This window comes from Vicugna pacos, chromosome 4 (genome assembly GCF_048564905.1).
Source record: "Vicugna pacos chromosome 4, VicPac4, whole genome shotgun sequence".
Lineage (NCBI taxonomy): Eukaryota > Metazoa > Chordata > Mammalia > Artiodactyla > Camelidae > Vicugna > Vicugna pacos.
This window is the reverse complement of record NC_132990.1, coordinates 35,993,144-36,014,113: the sequence shown is the minus strand read 5'-3', so window position 1 is coordinate 36,014,113 and position 20,970 is coordinate 35,993,144. Positions and strand designations below refer to the sequence as shown.

At 39.8% G+C, this 20,970-nt stretch overlaps 1 protein-coding gene across 3 annotated transcripts in view; it reads left to right on the top strand.

Annotated features, from left to right (window-relative positions):
* DOCK8 (dedicator of cytokinesis 8) overlaps positions 1 to 20,970 on the top strand; it is a 201,185-nt gene that overhangs the window by 86,239 nt on the left and 93,976 nt on the right. For all 3 annotated transcript variants that reach the window (XM_072959507.1, XM_006217184.4, XM_072959506.1), the window contains 7 exons: positions 213 to 279; positions 3,173 to 3,322; positions 6,618 to 6,698; positions 7,873 to 8,032; positions 9,903 to 10,024; positions 11,584 to 11,677; positions 12,430 to 12,592. In XM_072959507.1, the coding sequence (XP_072815608.1) occupies positions 213 to 279; positions 3,173 to 3,322; positions 6,618 to 6,698; positions 7,873 to 8,032; positions 9,903 to 10,024; positions 11,584 to 11,677; positions 12,430 to 12,592 (837 nt within the window). The remainder of the gene's footprint in view (positions 1 to 212; positions 280 to 3,172; positions 3,323 to 6,617; positions 6,699 to 7,872; positions 8,033 to 9,902; positions 10,025 to 11,583; positions 11,678 to 12,429; positions 12,593 to 20,970) is intronic.

Sequence of the window (20,970 nt, the reverse complement as noted above, 5' to 3'; positions counted from 1 at the left end):
CATCCACCATGATCTCAAATGATTATGAATTTTCCATGAACCTCCCATATTTCTCTATTAATATCATAGTGTGAATGTCGTATACCTGGAGCTATCCAAATATTTCTGGATACTACTTACATTTTTAACCAGATTATATATCCAGGCACTTTCAGAAAATTCAAAATTATCCAAGTTAGAATCATATAGACTTTTCTGTCTTTCTCCGACAGGTTTGAGATCGAAATTGAGCCTCTGTTTGCCAGCATTGCCCTCTACGATGTTAAGGAAAGGAAAAAGGTAAGAAAGCAAAAAAGAGCCCATCCCTGAGGTCATCATATAGTGTTCATTGTCTTTGGGCTTATGTTTTTAAATCTCACTTCTCTGCAGCAAAAACAGATCAGATTTGAAAGCAAATGAACTTTGATATGTCCAGTTCTATTGCCTTTGCAGTTTTTGAAGAAATGGCCTGGGAACATTTGTCATTTATGCTTGATGAAGAATATTGAAGGGAAAGTCAGCTGGAGGTGGTAACCTGGCTGAGATAGAGAAATGAAATAGCAACATAAGGGGTTACACTTAAAACAAAGCAATTTAAATACGGCTGTAACAAGCTCAGATGTGCATGTAATGTTTCCTCAGTTTGGGGAGTTTTTTGCATTGTGAAAAAGGCTTATCATAAATGGAAGGCATCTTGTGCAGTAAATGTCTAAATTTGCCATGGGGTAGAAACCTCACCAACTGTAATGTGCTTTTAATTGAAAAGACTTCTCTATGAATATTTTAATGTTAAGTCATTTTGTAACTCCTAGAGGAGGACAGAAATAGGAAATACTTCTGCCTCCCTCCTCATAACTATTCAGTATTTAAGGAAGTGGATACTTTCTGAATAAATATTAACAATCACTGAGATTTGTGTTAGGGTAGGTTAACAGAGACCTCCCCCCAAATTCAGTGATTTAAAGCAGTCGATCTCAAACTTGCCTGTGCATGGGAATCACCTGGAGGGCTTGTTAAAACAGTTACTGGGCCTGCCTTCCAGAGTTTCTGATTCAGTAAATTTGGGGGCCTGAGAATCTGCATTTCTAACAGGTCCCCAGGTGATGCTGAAGTTGCTGGTTGGCGGGATGCGAGTGGGCACATTTTGAGGGCCCTTGGCTTAAAGAAGGAGAATTTTCTTCATTTCTTAGCAATCCAGGGGGAGGAGGGGCTGGGTCAACAGTGATCTGCTTTACTCAGTCATTCAGGAACCCAAGCTGGCAGCATCTCTTCCATCCTCAGTGTGTGTCTCCTGAGTCACCCTTTCACTGTCAACGCAGCTGCGGATAAAAGAGGAAAGATGGGTGGGGGAGGCCTGGAAGTTTGACACATCACTTGCACTCACAATTCGTTGGAAAGAACTGAGTCACATGCTCACTCCTAACTGCAAAGGAGGCTGGTAAATGTAGTCTCTGCCTTAGAGCCACTTCTTGCCTGTGAAACTACTGGCAATGAAGGGATGACCCAGAGCCACAGTGGTTCTTAAGTAACTCTACACTGGTGAGCCACGGAGCTTTTATCATGTCAGAATCTTCAGTGGATCTCCACTACCTACAACATTAACAACAAACTCTTCAGCTCCCATGCCCCACTTTCTTCAGCCTTTCTTCTTTTGTCTCCTTTCTTTCCTTGGAGAGCCCAGGCGGAGCCCAGCTGGACTCCTCGCTGTTAACCCGGGTCCTCCAGCCTCTAAGCTACTTCTGTGCTATACTCTCTCCTTGGTCCACCATCACCCTCCAGCTCTGCCTGGCAGAATCTTCTTCCAAGGCCTGTCCATCTCACACACCTCCCTTATGAGAAGCATCCTCCATCTCCCCAGCTGGATGTGACCTCTCACCTTGGGAACTTCCCCAGCACTTTTTTATATGAGTGTGGTCCCTTATCATTTGTTCTTACTGTAGTTGATACCTATTTGCCTTTTCCTTTATTCTTGATTGTAAACTAATTGAGGGCAGAGGCAGTGCCCTGTTTCTCTTCAGATCAGGACCTAGCACATTGCTGATATTCAGGAGATTCTGATGGGTTAATAAAAATTTAAATGTATCAAGGGATAGCTCTTAAAAGACTTAAAAATATCTAGAGATTGTGACAACATATATATCAGATTTTCTGGCAGCTTCTAGTCACAAATCATGTTTATGACATTTCTTTGGCAAAACTTCTTTTTTCACTTTTTTTCCTTTTTTTAAAGATTCTTTTAAATATTTTAAAAACTTTTAAATTGAAGTATAGTCAGTTTACAATGTTGTGTGAATTTCTGGTATACAGCATGTTTCAGTCCTACATATACATAGATGTATTTGTTTTCATATTCTTTTTCATTATAAATTACTATAAGATATTGAATATTGTTTCCCATGCTATACAGAAGAAACTTCCTGTTTACCTATTTTATATGTAGTAGTTAATATCTGCAAATCTCAAACTCCCGATTTATCCCTTCCTACCCCTTCTCCCCCGGTAACCATAAGTTTGTTCTCTATGTCTGTTAAGTCTTTTTATGTTTTGTAAACAAGTTCATTTGTGTCTTTTTTTTGTAGATTCTACATATGATTGATATCATATGGTATTTTTCTTTATCTTTCTGGCTTACTTCACTTAGAATGACAATCTCCAAGTCCATTGTTGCTGCAAATGGCATTATTTTATTCTTTTTATGGCTGAGTAGTATTCCATTGTATAAATATACCACAACTTCTTTATCCAGTCATCTGTTGATGGACATTTAGATTGTTCCCATGTCTTGGCTATTATAAATAGTGCCGCTCATTCTTTTTTTTTCCCTTTCAGTTTTATTAGGTAGAATTATTACAGTTTAACTGCACATACACATTATATTGCATGTAAATATATATATACAGTATACTGCACATTTTTTTCGTTTACATATATGTACCAATTATTGTTTCTAAGAAAAGATTAGAAATTTTAAAAAAATGGTTAAGATGGTAAATTTTACAGTATGTACATTTCACTGCAATTTTAAATGAATAATCTGAAAAAAATAACAGGTTAGAGCTTTAGCTTTTTAAACTTTCATAGTTATCAAAGGAATAAAGCCAGCTACAAAATAAGAATCACTCTTTAAAAAAAAAAGTTTAGACCATGAGAACAACAAGTGTAACTTATTTTTCATTTGGCCACTCATTTACAGATCTCAGAAAATTTTTACTGTGACCTGAACTCTGACCAGTTCAAAGGATTTCTGCGTGCTCACACACCCTCTGTTGCTACATCCAGTCAGGCAAGATCTGCGGTATTCTCAGTCACCTATCCATCCCCGGACATCTACCTAGTAGTAAAGGTACTTAAACACAATCTGACTTGCATATTCTGATGTCATCATTATTGTGTTATTCCCAGTGCATGTTTAGAATGAAAGAGGTGTCAGAATATATCTACATGTCCTCTGTGAGATTCACTTTGTTTCCCTCTTAACTTTATTCCTTTTCCTTTACAAGCAAACGGTGTTGGATACTAGAATGACTATAGGTTTTGGAGTAAGGTGGTCCTAGTTTTGAGTCCTGGCTTTGCAACTTTGTAGCTAAATGACTTGGGTAATTACCTAACCTTTCTGAGACTTAGTTTCCTCATCTGTAAAGTGGCGATAATAACACCTCCCTACATGGGTAACTTGTGATTGCAAAATAAAGCCTGGCACTTGCAAGCACCCTTCCTCCTAACCAAGGAAAGCATCCTCAGCTATCCAGCTCTGGGAGGCTATGGAGAAAATCTCAGATCGAGTTTCCTAATTATGTTTATGTTTTTCGAGAGACCCATAGTTAAACATCCACAAGTCTAGGCTCTGACAGTTTGAGGTGTAGGCTGTAGTTTCCAAGCTTCACTCTCCTTTTTTAACTCCATCTCACAGACTGTCTAGTGAGAGTCAAAGTGTGTGGGAAATGTAAGTGGAAGGATCTTTCATTCTAGGCTGTCCTCTTTGCTGATGTAAGAAAACCACAGATTTTCTCTACACACCAAAATGGCTGGTTAAAGTTAACAGCAAACATTGAATATTTTACCTACCTTAAACCAAATAGTTTGTCTCATTGACTCTTTATCCCAAAATTGTTTTTTGTTTAATTCCAGACATTTTGATTTCATGTACACCCAACATTCCAGGTCTAGAACATTTTCTAGTTAGTGCAGTGTTTTATGTCCATAATCCTATTGATTCCTCCATGATCTCATGGGAGTTAGCATACAGATTCCAAAACACTCAGGCGATTCGGAGGTCACTTAACAAGTGGCAGATATCCTTCTGTTTTAGCTTCCTTTACACCATTTTACAAAGATTCTGAATCTGAAAAGTCACTGTAGCTTGAAGAGAACTTATTTAAGCTTATGGACGATAGAGTTAAAAATTTATTATATCTGTTGCTATCCAACTTCACATGTGTCTTTCCATTGCAATATTACTTAGATTTAGACACATAGGAAAATTAATGTAGAGCCCACTCTAGCAGCTCTGTAGTTAATTTTAAAGTTCTCTCACAGCCTGAGAAGTCAAAGAAGCCAACACTTGTTCTATAGATCCAAATTTTACTTCCAACTCCATTTCTCAGTGAATGACTTCATTTTGGGTGACCTGTGGTTAAATATTAGCAGTTACCTATAGATGACCATCACTTACCAAATATAATCCAAATTTTTCAGATATATAAGTGCATTCACTTGGCAATGATAAACATTCTCTAAATGGCTTGGATATAGTTAAGAAATTTAAATCTACTCAGTAAGACAGTCCCTGGTTTATTTCTGGTTTGCTTTTCTTTACTGTTAACACCAGTGTTGTTGCTTCTTCCTCTCTAAATAGGGCTGAGAGTAGCCTCTTTACCTTAAAAAAAATTCCCAGGCAATTCTGACATGTCCCTTTCCCTTACCTACCATGGTTATGAGGACTCATGCACTCCTTTTATACATGAATGATGAAGGGCCATATAATAGGCTCTCATAGCAGCCTGCAGCTCCTTCTCACAAAGAACCTGGAGTTAGCCTTGTCCAGCTTGGTGAAGGGAATAGTACCTGCTGGTCTGGTTGAATCTGGATTCTCCTGCTTCCAGATACTGGAGATCCTTTCCTGTGCTTCCACACTATCGGTTAGGCACAAAGTATTTCAACCAGAAATAACCTAGTGATGGAGGGTGTTTCATGGAGTTTCAGAGGAACTTGCATGGGGCACTTGCACAATACACATGACGTCATGGCATTCCCATTCCTTGCTGCAAGGTCCTAATTAAAAGGTTCTTTATCTTTGTTCCGAGTTCATTTTAAAGACCACATTTTTATCCATTGATCTCATGGAAAAATTAGCTTCTTTCCAGTTTGCTCTATAAACTCCTGACCATGACCTTGAGGAGAATAGGGACCAGGTTTATCATGTTCACCATCTTATCTCCCCAGTAGCTACCATATGGATAATACTCAACAAATGGTTTTTGAATGAATGAATAGATGGATGATTGCTGACTAAAAGGAACATAGGTCGGTCTCTACCTCAGGTGCTGCCTCAGGTGCATCTCTCAGGAAGATCCGCCTTGTCTTCAGGTTATGGCAGTGGGAAGGGGTGTTTTAATTCTTTTGTGAGAAGAGAAACTTCCTGCTTACAGTCTCCCCAAGACAAGTGTTCATCAGGCAGCCCCATGCCACTTCCTTAGAAACTCCATGAAACACCCTCCATCACAAGTTTAAATACTTGGTGCCTAACTGCTAGTGCCTGTAAAGAATGCATGCCTCTTGGGATATGTTGACCCAGAATTCTTCTTCAAGGATCATCTCAACTCTTGACACAGACAAATGGGATTAAATCCACTTGTTTTGTCTTCAACATCTAAGTTCAATGAAACTGTCTTTGAGCAGAGGATTAGGAAATTTCAGATTTCTGCTTTTCTTTCTCTTAAACATGGTGCCCAAATTTATGGCCAGTCAGATCCTTCACCTGAAGGAACATGCCTGACAGTAGTGACATCCATTCATGTTCACAGCCAGTTAGCAAAGTGAAAAGCTGCACCATCCTACTGCTTTCCAGTTCCTTTCCAAGTCTGTTAAATCCGGAGAAGTAGCCCTAATAGGAAGTACAAGGGAGACAATTATAGATAATTTATTCTGTTCATTTCTTCATTTTGTGGAAGGCTTTAGTCCCTAACCTGACTTTTACAGAGATCATATCTCTTTTTTACATTGCAAGCAATAATAAAGAAAACGAGCTATTCACTTCCTACATATGTCTCATGGGTTTTGTATTATAAAATAACTTTTATTGCATTTTTTATTGTAGGCATAATACTTGTTTATTGTTTAAAAATAGAAAATACACATAAGCAATAGGAATAAAATAAAAATAGCGTATAAGCCTATCACACAAAGATAAGTACTGTTAACATTTGGTGTGTATCTGCTCTCATCCTTTTAATATGCCTTTATGATCTTTTTACAAATCTGTACAATACTCTATATTAATTTTTTAATCAAAAACATCTATCCTGGACATCTTCTGATGTCATCAAATATTGTCATAAAACACTATTTTGATGGTTGCAGAGATTCCATTATCTATTTGTAATTCACATGTTTTATTTTAATATTATTTCTGTTGGTAGATTGAAAAAGTCCTTCAGCAGGGAGAGATTGGAGAGTGTGCAGAACCCTACATGGTTATCAAAGAAAGTGATGGTGGAAAGGTATGCTCTTTTGAGTATTGCTAAATGGTAACATCTTAGAATAAGCAGATACTTTTCAGAAGTGTTCCACAAAATAGTTAATGGGGTTTAGTCAGTAATATGTCCCCATATGAGACACCAATAAATTATATCTAAACAAAAGAAGGAAGGGAAACTGGTCATGGATGATAACTTTTTAAAGAAATAAATTATTAAACTCAGTAAACTCAACACATGGTGATGCACACACCAATGTCTAATCACAAAACTTGACTGGGGCAAAGCCACATCCTATTGTCTCAGTTCTGAGGCTCTGACCCAGCTGGTTGGGAGGGTCACAGACACCCCATGAAACTAAACAGTGCCTGAGCTCTCCTGGCCTTCCTGCACAGCATGGACCACCATTCTTTCCGGTATGGATATTTGGAAATTAGCTGAGACTGCTGTACATCATAAATTTATTAGTACAACGTAAGTGCTGGGCCTATGAAAAGGACATCTCTTCTCAGCATCCATTTGTAAAAGTTTCCAATATGATTTTTAAAACATAGCCTTTCTGGAATAAGACTTGCCTAACAGCATTCTACTGCAGACTCATAAATTTCAAGTAAGATTTATTGAACTCAAGATACTTGTTTTTTTAATCTACCTTTTATTCTGAACTTAGAATGACTATCTTGGAAGTGTTATCAACCTAATAAGGAAGTCGTTAGGAACCCTTACGGATCTCTCTGGAATCTTCCAAGGCAACTTTTGAAAAACAGGCTTTCTAAAGAAAGAGCCTGATAGATGATATACAAAACTTTTCATCCTAAGATTCTCTCATGTGAATCCAAGTCATGTAGCTAGCCTCTGAAAGAGGTGCTTGTTGTTGATTGGCTGGTATATTAGGCCACAAGACTTCTGGGTTGTTTTGTTTTGTTTTGTTTTGTTTTTTTAGATGAAAGTGTATTTAATAATTAAATGTAGCCTTTCTTAAACTTTTAAAAAGATTTCTCCTTTTCTATTCCATATTTCCTTATCAGTTGGACTTCTAGCCTGAGCTGTGTTATTTTTCTGCCTCTTCACTCTTTTTAATCAGTAAGGTAGCAATTTTGGAGTTGGCTGGCATGTCCAGGGCACAGGCAGTTGACTTGGTGCTGGTGCCATATTGTTAGTTTGTTTGTTTCTGCTGTCTCTTTCCGTTTTCCTCTAGAGTAAAGAAAAGATTGAAAAACTAAAACTTCAAGCTGAATCCTTCTGCCAACGTTTGGGGAAATACCGGATGCCCTTTGCCTGGGCTCCCATAAGCTTAGCAAGTTTCTTCAATGTCTCTACCCTGGACAGGGAGGTAACCGATGTGGAGTCCATGGTTGGTAAGATATCCAACTGCGGTGTGAAGGGAAGGGCTCCTCACTGTACCAACTCTGAGATCAGCTGCTTATTAGTGGGGGGGGGGGAGGAAGGAAGGAGATGACTAGGATGAGGCATGATTATGACTGGATTACAAACACTTGATTCGACAGTGATCCCCAAGACAATTTTCATGAACTTTGTGGAGTTTAAATATACTCTTGTAGTAAGATTTTTGGTTGGGATTTTCTGGACAGTTTGACACGTAAAAAGTCAATTTTCAGTGGCCTTCTCTTCTTCAAAGTAAAATTCTTGAAAATAACAAGAAAATATAATAATATAATGTATAGCGCATTAAACAAAGGCACCATACTTGGCTCTGAAATAGAAGAAAAGCCACTGCCACAAGGGCTTCAAAAAGCAAAACTCGGGTTTCCCAGGAAAATTTCCAGTTCCTTAAAGTTTATGTTGCCAAGTGCAATGAAAAAAGTGAATGCCAAAGAATATTTGGTTACTGTTCTGATTTATTTAGCATATTTTTCTTTTTTATTACCTAGCCTGCGATCTGAATTCTTAATTTCCTAAACTGGGTACGGAACTATTCAGGAGGGTTACAGAGGTTTCAAGTCTATCTCCCCCAACCTGTGGCAGTTTCTGTTTTTCAAAATGTTCTTTGTATCCAGCAAATATTTACGTCTACAATCACATGTCTTCGGGACGTTTCTCGTGCATTCCTTAGCTCTGCCACTTCTGAAACGTTGCCTTTAGCAGAGGAGTGGAGGAAAAGTATTGTGTTATTGCATCTGCTGCACTGGAGTTATTGATGCATAATTACCAGTCAGAACTTCTGGGTTATTTCTCATATACCAACAACAAACCTCATTTTAGTGCATCCTGACCTTCATACAACAATGTATGTGTGTGTGTTTTATGCCAATTTCTATGTGGACACGGTAGCCCGGTATTTGAAAGGGTTATATGTAGAGCTTAGAGTACACCAAAAGCTAGGTAATTAAGGCATAGAGCTTTCTGGGTCCTCTATCATCTCTGGGTCAAGGATAGATTAACCTGACTACACAGGCTGATTCTTAAGGAACAACCAGAAGATGTAGTGTATTATATACTAAGACAGCACAGCAAGTGTAGGAGGGCAGTGGCAGCAAGAGGCTTCAATTCAGCATCACAGCACGAATTAAGGGGAAGAGAGTGTTCAAAGACGGGGTTGGAGTATTAGAGTTCTGGACAATTTGACCACTCACAAAAGAACCCCTGAGTTTCGCAGTATAAAAGCAAAAAGATCCTTACCTAAATCTCTAAAGGGGATGAGAAATAACTAAGCAGAGTATCAGGGATCAGGTTTGGGTGTGACTCTGTTCTAATTACCTTTAGGCAGAAACTCACTTCTGCTGCCTGGTCCACACAGCAAGAGAAAGCTGGGATCCAGAATATACTCCGGCTGACCCGTAGCATGTTTGGGTCACAATCCCAAATGCCTTCAGGGGCATTTGAGTACATGCCTCTCCTAACGGAATGCGAATGTAAAAATAAAACAAAACAAACACTGTTGACTAAATAAAGCTTATCTGCAGACGCTGTTCTGCCTGTAGTTCTAGACTCCCGCTGGGTGGCACCTGGCCCACCCTGTTCTCCACGTGGGAGGGCACTGCAGTTGCTCATGGCCTCTCCACTATGGTCAGAGGAGAATTAAGGGCTCCAACAGAGGGGTCTAAGAATAGGGTCAGGGGAGGGAAATCTTCATTCAAAACAAGAATGGCCATGTTCTTGTGTTCTTATTCAGTGACCTTAAACATATCTTACATATGGTAAAGTTAATAACTGCTGTGTATTCAAACAGAAAGGCAAACTTTAGAATGACAGGTGTTTTCCATAAAGGGAAAGGCTCTGCGGGTGAGCGGAGAACTTTGTCCCAATCTCGAAGACTTTCGGAAAGAGCCTTCTCCTTGGAGGAAAATGGGGTCGTGAAGCCCATGACCATCAACAGCTTTTTCAAGCAGGTACTTATTCATGTGACAGTGTGTCTGGATGTGTCCCCTTATAAGAGCACGAGTGTTTGAGCCTACAGTGGGAATATATATAGTTATTAAGAGAACAAGTTAGTTAACCTCGCCAAGCCTCGATTTCATTATCTATAGGACAGGGATGAGGGCACTGGCTTCGTGGGGCTGTTGGGAAGGTTAGATGATGTGAGATGTGTAAAGCTCTGCTCAGATTGCCTGGGATACAGCAAGTGCTAAATGAGTGTTAGCCCTTTTAATTGAGAGAAGGATTTGTTCCCATTAATACAAGCTATCCTATTTGAGCTGTCATGGACAATTCATGTATTAGGCTGTGGAAGCTGTCTGGCTAAAATATCCATTTCCCCCGTGGCTCAGGGTTTGCTGGCCTGGATGTTGTTCGTCTCACCACTGTTCCATATGCAGGCTTTTGAGAGCCGCCTGCTTCCTCATAGAGTGTGACCATGCAGATGGTGCTCTTTATTAGCTCAGAAATTGTCGAGACTACTTAAAAAATGAAGAATTTCCTTGCATAATCAAATTCATAAAGACAGAGTAGAATGCCAGAAAGTAGAATAGTGGTTGCTGGGGATTGCAGGAAGGAGGAATGGGAAGTTATTTAATGGGTATAGAGTTTCAGTTTTGCAAGATGAAAAAGGTTCGGAAATTGGTGGTACAGTAAAGTGAATGTACTTAACACTGCTGACCTGTACACTCAGAGATGGTTAAGGTGGTAATTTTACATGGTATGTATTTTACTACCAAAAAAACCCAACTTGACTTACGCTTGGTTTGACTCTGTTTTGGAAAATTTTCCACAGCTCAGTGTCCTGGGCATTTCAAGGGTTAATGTTAACAAATTGAAATGCAGAAGGGGCGTGCCACTGGGTAAAGATGGCAGGAGACTGAAAGGTTTCTATTTGGGAACCTCTCCTTCCAATTATGTTACCTCAGAGGGAGAGGTCTGACTTAACCGCGTCAGAGCTTTCTCGTCTGTCCTCGGGGTGAGACGCACCCACCTACCTACCTTCCTTCCTGGGCCGTTGTGGGGATCAGAGCTTTTGTACGTGTATCCCTCGGCAGCGTGCCTGTCCCATGGGGGCATACGGAGGGAGGTATTGATGCTCAACCTTCTTAGACAAATGTAAAGAATCTGAGGACAGAAAAAATGATGGAAAGATGCTTTCTCCATCTTCATACTTTGAATGAAGAAACAAACTTACTCTGTTTTGTTCCAGGGAGTAAAAAAGTATCAGTGGGTTGAAGTTACAGGGGGAGGAGTTTTTGGTCTAAATTTCTAATGGTCAGACAGGCTTCCCTAGAAATGCACTAAAAGCCCTGTCCCCTGAAGGACTGATGAGAGGCTGACAGTCAGGAGTGGCAGAGAAAGGATTTTGGCAAGAGGTTGACTAAGTGACTTCAGGGTTGCCTGTAATCCTTGTTATCTATGAAAGGCATGTTACAGTAAAACTGAAATATAAAAATCCTCCAAGAAATCCTTGGTCTGGACTTCAGGAGTCCATGGTGCATCTACACTAACCCTGACTTCTCCCTGGCAGGAGGGAGATCGCCTTAGTGACGAAGACTTATTCAAGTTTTTAGCTGACTACAAAAGATCTTCATCCCTGCAAAGAAGAGTCAAGTCAATTCCAGGTGTGGATGGCTTGTCTTTATCCTCTTTGCTGTCCGAAAGACATTTATAATTAGACACATTATTTGTGGAATGCTACAATTGATAAAATCATGTTTTGCCAAGTGAAATACAGGATTTTGTATTAGAAGTTAAAGTCTACTTGTTTTGGCAAATCTATCAATGTTTCCTATTTTTACTAAAGGACTGAGTATGTAAATAAACAGCATCTGGTTGCCCACTCAGATAGTCAGATACTTGTTTGAACAGAGGAGGCTCTTGTATCAAATGAAGTATTACATGGCCCTCCTCGTATAAGGAAAAGTGATAGGTAAATGCTTTGGTAGAAGGTGCGGGCACACCTTCCTCCCTCTCAGCTGAACAGCCCCTGAAGCACTTCTGCAGCCCCTGCGGTACCAGTGAACCTAGTTTGAAAACCACCAAGATTCAGTGTTTGTAATTTTATGAGAAAGTACTGAACTGTGTATACTCAGAGCATGGTAGTTCTGGAACGGACTTTAAAGATTCTCTAATCTGTTCTTACTCATTTTACAACTTTTTGCTTTTTAAATTCTGGAAGCTAAATCTCAAAGTTGTCATGATGTGATTTTTCTCAGACCTTAGGAAATTAAATTAGCTGGGAATTCTGAAATTCTTATATTCCCACAACTTATCCCTATTTTCGTAAAATAAATGTAGTACAGCAGTCTTCCTTGATTCCCGTGTATGCACGTGACAGTGTCTTTACTAAGGCAGGCCTATTTTCTCTCCCTAGGCTTGCTCAAACTAGAGGTTTCTATGGCTCCGGAGACAGTCAATTGCTGTCTGACCCCTGAAATGCTGCCAGTGAGACCCTTTCCTGAAAACCGGGGACGTCCACACAAAGAGATTTTAGAATTTCCAATCCGGGAAGTGTATGTCCCTCATACTGTGTACAGGTAAGAAACAAGGCTCTTGGAAAACTATTGAACCCACACTTTGAGTTTTGTTTGGAGAATGTTTTGATCATTCTTCAACCTATCTTCCTACTTCCTAAGTTTTGGAAAAAATGAAATCTGATGTTTACATAACTATAGATAATTGCTAGATCACTTTCTAAAGATGGTTTGTCTCTTTTTTTTCCACAAGAAAATGTTACTTCAGTCATAATTGGAATGTAAGATTATAGCAGACATATTCCTTCCAGAAATTGAAAAATCCTCTTAGTCATGATCTTGGTTTTCTTATGAATAGAAGGACATATTAGGAAAAGAGCAATGCAATCAAAAATGTTCTTGTTGTCTAAAAGACGGGTTTTTAGTTCGAGACCAGCTCTGTCTAATAGAATTTATAGGATTGATGGAGATGGTCTGTATGTGTGCTGCTCAATACAATAGCCTCTCGCCACAGGGGGCCCTTCAGCATTTGAAATGTGGCTAGTGCAGCGTAGGTACTGAAATTTTAATTTTACTTGACTTTAATTAATTTGAATTCAGATTCAAGTAGCTCCTTGTGGCTGGTGGCTACCATATTGGATAGCACGGAGCTAGACAGAGAAAGCCAGAAATGCTAGGCTGCTTCTGTTTCTTGGAGGCCCTCCTCACAACGGGTGAGAGGGAGCTTGTTCATCTGCCAAGAGCATGGCTGCTCAGGTGCTTTTATTTTTTATTTTGAGAAAACTTTTTTTTAACGCAGGGAAGAAAGCTATCACAAACGTTTTTTCTCCTCCATCTAGAAATGACATTCTGTTGTTTCGTGTGTGCATGCATGTGTATGTGGGTGTGTGTGTGTACACATATACAATCATGCTGGTTAAGTTGAAGTTTCCTTTATCCTCAGTCTCCAGTTATAGACTCCTACCTTGCCTCTCAAATCACATTATCTGAACTTATATGGGTCCTTTCTATTTTCTCTGGTTTTACACACACTCACACACACACACACACACACACACATGAATCTGTGAACACCGAATGGTATCATTTTTATATTCATTTAAAATGTACATAAATGGCTTCATACTCTACATGTTAGGCTGTACATGTCGTCCAACAGTATTTTTTTCTTTCTGTTTGAGTATTACTGTGGACTCATGAATTTTACTGATTCAGGGTGTTACACTCAGTAGCAGTCATTATCCTTTTTTAGTTACCCAAATTTTCATAAATCTAACCAGTGGGGATTCCTTAATAGCTTGTACTTTAGAAATATTACTATTGATTTATGTGGAGTTCTGCTATTCTTCTTAACTGCTATATAGTATTCCTTTGTGTGAAGAGACTATATTTTACTTCTCTATGTCCTATTTTTCTATTGATAGATTTTTTTCATCGTTGGGCTTTTATAAATATTGCACAGTGAGAATCTTTGTCTTCGTCTCTCCGCGCACATATGTGAAGGTTTCCCTAAGCAATATGCCTAAAAGTGAAATTATTGAGTTCCAGGGATGTACATTTTCAGTCTTATTTATATTGCCACTTGTTTCCAAAATCATGCCAGTTTGTGGTTCTTCCAACAGTATAAGAGTTCTGATTCCCCCAAATCCTCACTCACACTTTCCAGTATAATGTTTGTGGATGTGGGACCTCTTCGTTTCAATATTGAAGTACACACACAGTTTCCGCTTTTAAATCCTTTCTGAAGCATCTCTTGTTTTTCTCTTCTCATTCCTTAAACAGCAATTCAGCCAAGTCTCTCTTCTAGATAAGTAAGCTTTCCTAAGATACAGTAGTTTAAATTTTCCATTCCCTAGAGGGAGATGAAGATATGAAAATGTTTGCTTAGGGATGCTATGTTTGTGTCTTTTTAGAAACCCTATCCTACAATTGGGGGAAAAATGCTCGTGGCATTGGAATAAACGTGCACCAGATGAATTCTATAGTTATTCACTTCCCCTCAGCATTTAATCACCCATGGGAGGCATTTACAACTCTCTCTACTCCTTGCTGCAAACATTATCCCTTAATTACATCACAGCAGGACTCAGAAGGCATTAGTGCCCATACTGATTCTGAAATATAGGCTTGCTAAGGAGGACATGTCTGAATGGATTACTGTGGACCCAACCTGGCATCACGACAAACAGACCCACAAGTGCAGAGTGAATATTATGTAGCTGTTCAGTACACTGTGGAAATGCCAAGGTCACCCTGTTAAAAACCCAGTCTTTACTCTTAGGAATGATTGTAAGACCATGCTTCACTCCAGTTTTGGTCTTCTCTTGGCTACCGGGTCATCATATTTTATAGCTGTTCAAGGAAGGAGAGTTATGGTAAACTTGGTTCAGAATCTTACCATGTGAAATGTCAAGAAATTTAAGAGAACATCTTGTCTAAATCTCTCAGGCTGTTGTTAAATTTTTAGCATTTCTTCTCTAGGCTTCATATGCTTTGTAGTGGTTTTGATTAGAATGGTCTTGACAGTAACCCCGTCCTTGACTCATTCCCCCCCTTTCCCACTCCACCACCCCCATTTCACAGAATGGAAATGGAAGACTCAAGTCAGGTGTGAACCCCCAGGTCAAATGGGAAGCTGACTCAGTTAAACCTAGGTGACCTCATCTTCTCATTTCTGTCACAATTTGTAAGCTCATGTCCCCTCCTCTCCAAATCACAGTCTCCTTTCAAGCAAAGGTCTCTAAACCCCTTTACGTTGTGGTATCAATAACAGGTATGGTCTGAAGTCTTGTCTCTCCCAAGAGTGTTATTTCAGTAGAGATGGCAGTTCCTGTTTCTTTTAGAAAAGTTGTGCTTTGACTAAGTTGAATTCTGGACATCATTCTAAGGGTCTGGCACGTGGAATGGAGTTTCCTGTTGACCTTGCTATTTCCATGGCTCTAATTCTGGTCATAGATGTATCCCTTTAAGGAAATCAGATAAATGAAAATCAAGGTTTACAGAGCAGATGAATTTGGAGAGAATTCTTTGTTTTATAGAGGATTCACCTCATAAATTTGAAATGTGGCTTGGCATGACAATCTGATCTACCTGGAACTTGTGGAAAATATCTCTACCGGGCCAAGCAAGGAAGGCCTCCAGTGACAAGGCCAGGATTCAAATTTCAAATCTGTGGACCTTTCACATAAACTTCAGACTCGCTTGAGTAGCAGGAACTTTGACACGGACTAACAGCACATGCTGTCCAGACCTGAGTGCAAGTTGTGGCCAGTGTCACACTTTGCAAGATTCTCATATGGGCGGTATTTCAATTTCATACCATATGAGTAGAACTCAGGGTAGTTTACCTCTCTTAAAGGAGCAGCTGCTGGGGAGCCTCAAATAAAATTTGCCTGAGATAGGCCAAGATGCCTTCCTGCCCTCAGTCTCCCCATTCTCCCGTCTCTCAGAGGTACTTCCTTTGACGGCCCTGCTCCTTCAGGTGCCCTCAGTCAGGGTCACTGTGTTGCCCCCAAAGGGTACCATGCACGCCCTATTCTCTGTGGCTGCTGCCGGGTGCCTTGACCTTATGCAGATCGCTTTGAGGAGTAATCTAGATCAATTATAAAAGAACTGCACTGGATGTGGAAGTACCCCCATGAACCAACGGCAGCTGATCACTCATAAAACAAAGATTCGCTCTGAAAGAAGAGATGAACTTCTCGAGCCAGAAGTACTCACTCCAGGAATGGCCAGCATCTCCCAAACCAGAGGCTTGGACCTCTGCAGTGCGTGAGCAGCCTCTGTGGGTGAGAGGTGTGGAGTCAGAGAAGCATGCCCCAAAGCAGACCCAGGAGAGAGCTTTGTTAGAATCACAAGCAAAGGGACAGTCATTCTGAAAGCAGAGCAGGACAGCTGGGAAAATTAGGTGGATAAACAGGATTATCCAAATCTGAGTCTGGCATTCTTTTCTCCACGTCCAGATGAAGAAAATTCTGGTTGTTAGCCCAAGAACACGTTTGAACCAACTCCTGCCTTATTTTCCATGTGGCCCAACAGCTGGTAATGAGGACACCAGCTGCCTTCTGGTGGGGGCGAAGTGAAAACAACACAGGCTGGGCCAAGGCCCGGCGAGATCTTTAAGGGCATTTCATCCTGTGGCTCTCACAGGGGTCTGTGCAGAGATCACAGGCGCTGAGGTTGTAATGAGCTTGTTAAGCTCCTTGTCATCCCTTTAACTGGTGATTACATTGGAGAAATCCACATAAAGTGTGTTTTCATCTCTCATCCCAGCCCCCAAGAGCCTCTGAGGTCTTTTTTTCTAATTATCAGACTTGCTGTGGAGGACCGTGCTTGCTGTGAACAAGCATAGCAGTTAGAACATGATTTCTTTGATGGATAATTAACTGTTTTCAGGCTGCCTCCTAGTTAGCTGAGTGTTCTCATATCAGAAGTCTGCATTCTCAAAGCTCTCCTGATATCTGGTTTAACAGGGAGGTGCCTCCCACATCACAGTGGAGTTTTGATGAATACTGCCAGACTTGCATCCTATGGGCAGAAAGGATAGGATAACTGTGCAAGTGGATCTGGAATGACTAGAAGTTATAATTTAGTAAAGAGCATTTCCAAGGAAAGGAATGAACCAGAAATAATTCTGGGTATAGTGTTTAGGGAAAACTGGGCATGGGGAATGGAAGGTATCCTTTCAAGGAACTTTCTTTTGTCCAATCTGAGTCCAGTTGTCTCTATGTCCAGAGGGGATCTTTTCAGTGTTGGTGGGGTGGGGGAGGAAGGGAAGGGTGGTGTGCCTCAGAGTTCATTGTAGAGCTTTATAAAAATGCAAGTATCTGTTGGTAGGAATGTAATTTGATGCAGCCACTGTGTAAAACACTATGGGGATTCCTTCAAAAACTAAAATAAACTTACCATATGATCCAGCAATCCCACTCCTGGGAATATATCTAGAGAAAACTCTAATTTGAAAAGATACATGCACCCCAATGTTCAGAGCAGCACTACTTACAATAGCCAAGACATGGAAGCAACCTAAATGTCCATCAACAAATGACTGGATAAGGAAGTTGTGGTATATATATATAATACAATACTACTCAGCCATAAAAAAGAATAAAATAATGCCATTTGCAGCAACATAGATGGACCTGGAGATTATCATACTAAGTGAAGTCATCGGAGAAAGACAGATATCATATGGTATCACTTATATGTCAATCTTAAAAAATGACACAAATGAACTTATTTACAAAACAGAAAGAGACTCACAGACATAGAAAACAAACTTACGGTTGCCAAAGGGGAAGGGCGGAGAGAGGGATTAATGAGGAGTTTGGGATTAGCAGATACACACTACTATATATAAAATAGATAAACAGCAAGGCCCTATTGTATAGCACAGGAACTATAGTCAATATTTTTTACTAATAATCTTTATTCAATCAATAACCAATAATGAAATATATATATATTATATATATATGTATAACTGAATCACTATGCTGTACACTAGAAACTAACACAATATTGTTAATCAGCTATACTTCAATAAAAAAATGAAGTGCCCAGCCCTACCTGGAGACTCCCATCCAGGAGGTCTGGAGTGGGGCCTTACAGGTACAACATCTTTCTTTAAGAATCAAAGCTTCCCTCTCCCTTTCATGGTACCTCTTAATGAATTTGCTCACTGGAGTCATCCAAAGGGCCACAGTGACTCAAGCCACTGGAAACTCAGCAGGGAGGGCCGTCCAATTTAATCTGCCTGACCTGGGAGGCAGTCCCAGTGTATGCCGGACTGTCGGCTGAGACGGGTCTGGCAAAGAGCAGGTACTTTTCTGTGAAGAATCTGCAACACAACAGAAAACTCTCCATATGAAGACAATGTTTTTTATGGTCTAATGCTCCTCAGATGCTGTAAGAGTACTCCAGTGTTATTGCTAATTAATGATTAGTAGTTTATTATGTGATTGACCCTGGTCTAAATCACCATCAACATAATGCCTTACTTAAATAACTATTCCAAATAATAACTCCCCATTATTATTTGTTTCTTTAGTTGTTTGAATTTTATTTATTTTGGAATAGGTAGCCTATTTTAATCGTTCAATATTTTAAAAGTGTAGAAGTACACAGTGAAAATTCTCTCTACCATGCCTGACCTCTAGCCATACAAGTTCCTTCCTTGGGGACAGTCATTTAATATATATAATATATATACACACACACACACATTTGATTTTATTCATTTATTTACTCCACACATGTTACTGAGTGCCCAAAATGTGCCAGACCCTTTTCTAGACACTGGAGGAACACTCATGAACCAAACAGATGAAAATCATGTATATTTCACAGCTCAGTCCTATTTTTGACAATTGTGAACAGCCATCTTTAATCAGTTTCTTATGTATCCTTCCTGAAATAAACCACATGTGTACAAGTCAATACAACCCTGCATTTTTCCTCTCAGAATGCAAATATTGTGTAATCTTCATGCTCCTCTGGTCCTTGATTTCTCATTGAACACTGTATTATGCACAGCACTTCTATGTGAATACAGGGAATGACCTTGTGCTTTTCTACACCTGCACTGAATCTTATTGTATGAACGTATCATTATTTACTTAACCCCAGACCAATGACCATTTAAGAGGCTGCCAATCTTTTGATTTACAAATGATGTTACAATGAAAAATCTATAACCTTTCACATATGTGCAAGCATATTTATTGTATAAATTCCAGCTTTTCACCCTCAAAAGGAGTGTTTAAATAACTCTGTTGTAAGTATAAGACAGCCCTGAAGCTCAGTCCTTGGTTTTCCTAGATTTAGCAAGCAGTTGTTTGTGGAACTTGAAGCTTATTATAAACACTTTATTTAGGAACAGCGGTGTCAGCCCAGACAAAATCTAATCATTTGAATGAGCCAATGGAGGAAAAGGCAAAGTGAATTCCTAAGTTCCCTGCACTTGACTTTGATCTGGCAAGGTAGTCTCAGTAATAAATCAGGAACACGATCCCCGCTTTCCTGATGCCTTGCTCCCAAACTCAGTCGTCCTTCTTTGGAGAAGAATGAAAAAACTCAGGAGGGAGCCTTAGGGGTACTTAAGATGACTTAGCAACAATGTCAGGTTTTACAAAGCTCTCCTTCCAGTACAGCATTTAGCCACTTGAGGGCACAATTCGCTCACTTTCTAGATTCAAACACAGCCGTGTGGTATCTTTATTTCGAAGCAGATGGAGTCGTGATTTATTAAAGAAAAATGCATATTTTAGTTTTTGCTTTTTAAGCGCAGAACCAAGAAAAACTGGGAAAACATTCCAATGTCCCAAATGATCAGGGTTGGCACTTTTTTTGCAAAGGATTTTATTTCACACCGTCAGCATCTGCCTCCTCTCTTCAGTAAGTCAGGATCTTAGACATCTGGCAATTTTTGAAAGATGTGGTGGAGAGGAGGATGGAGAAATGTATCCTGTGATAAAGAGAGCAAAATCTTGTTTTGGGGTTGTGTCGTTTACACATTCACCAATCCTGCTTCCAATGCATAACTAAAAGAATGTGGGTAGGCAGTAATGAAATAGTGGTAAGGAGGTTCTGTGCACATCAGTGTCACTGATTCCACAAGTCACAGCCCCTCGTTCATCTCTATTTTATGCTCATTCCCTTTCATTCCATCATGCTTTGGTGTTACTGCCTGTACACTCCTGTCCTAACAAAAAGCCCTGCTCTGTGCATTTACTGAGGGTTAATGTCATTTTTCCCCATAGATCCTTTACTTAGATTTCAGCAGAAAGGTTCGTGAAGCATCCTGTTTTTACATGGGTTGGAAATGAAAGGTTGGTGGGGGCAGAAGAAATGATGATGGAAGTACAGCAGATCTGGGCCTGCGTTCGATTATGATGACGATTAGTCTGCCTAGATTAGAAGGTACTTCCTAAAATTCAAAAAAACTGCTTTCTTTGATTTCCATACTTCTGTTAGTTTTTTAAATTATAATTTTAAAATCAGTTCTTTTATCTTCTGATGAGATATCCTTCAGGGAATTATTCCCTCTTATTTCTTTTGCCATTTAGGGGGAAGAAATTCTTCTCACTGTTTAGCTTTTCATCCTTTGTTCTGACTTTCCTGTGTACCCTATAGATCCACTTTTCCCATGAAGTGTTGGTCCAACTCTAAAGCAGAGGTGTTTTAACAGCTCTCCATTGATGGATGTCCTGTGGTTTTAAGGTCTCAGATAGGCTGCTCTTGGCCCCTGGCAGCAGAAGTCAGAATGCTCTGGGGCAAAATGTTAGATGCTTTGTCAGGGTCTTCCCAGGGCAAAAGTGAGGTTTTGGGCGGGAGCGATGCAGACTAGCACTGCAGCACAAAGTAAAATAGAACAATGAGTAGGGAAGGACTGAGTTTTGACAGTGTAATAAGGTAATTTTTTAAAAAACCATGGCTTATCA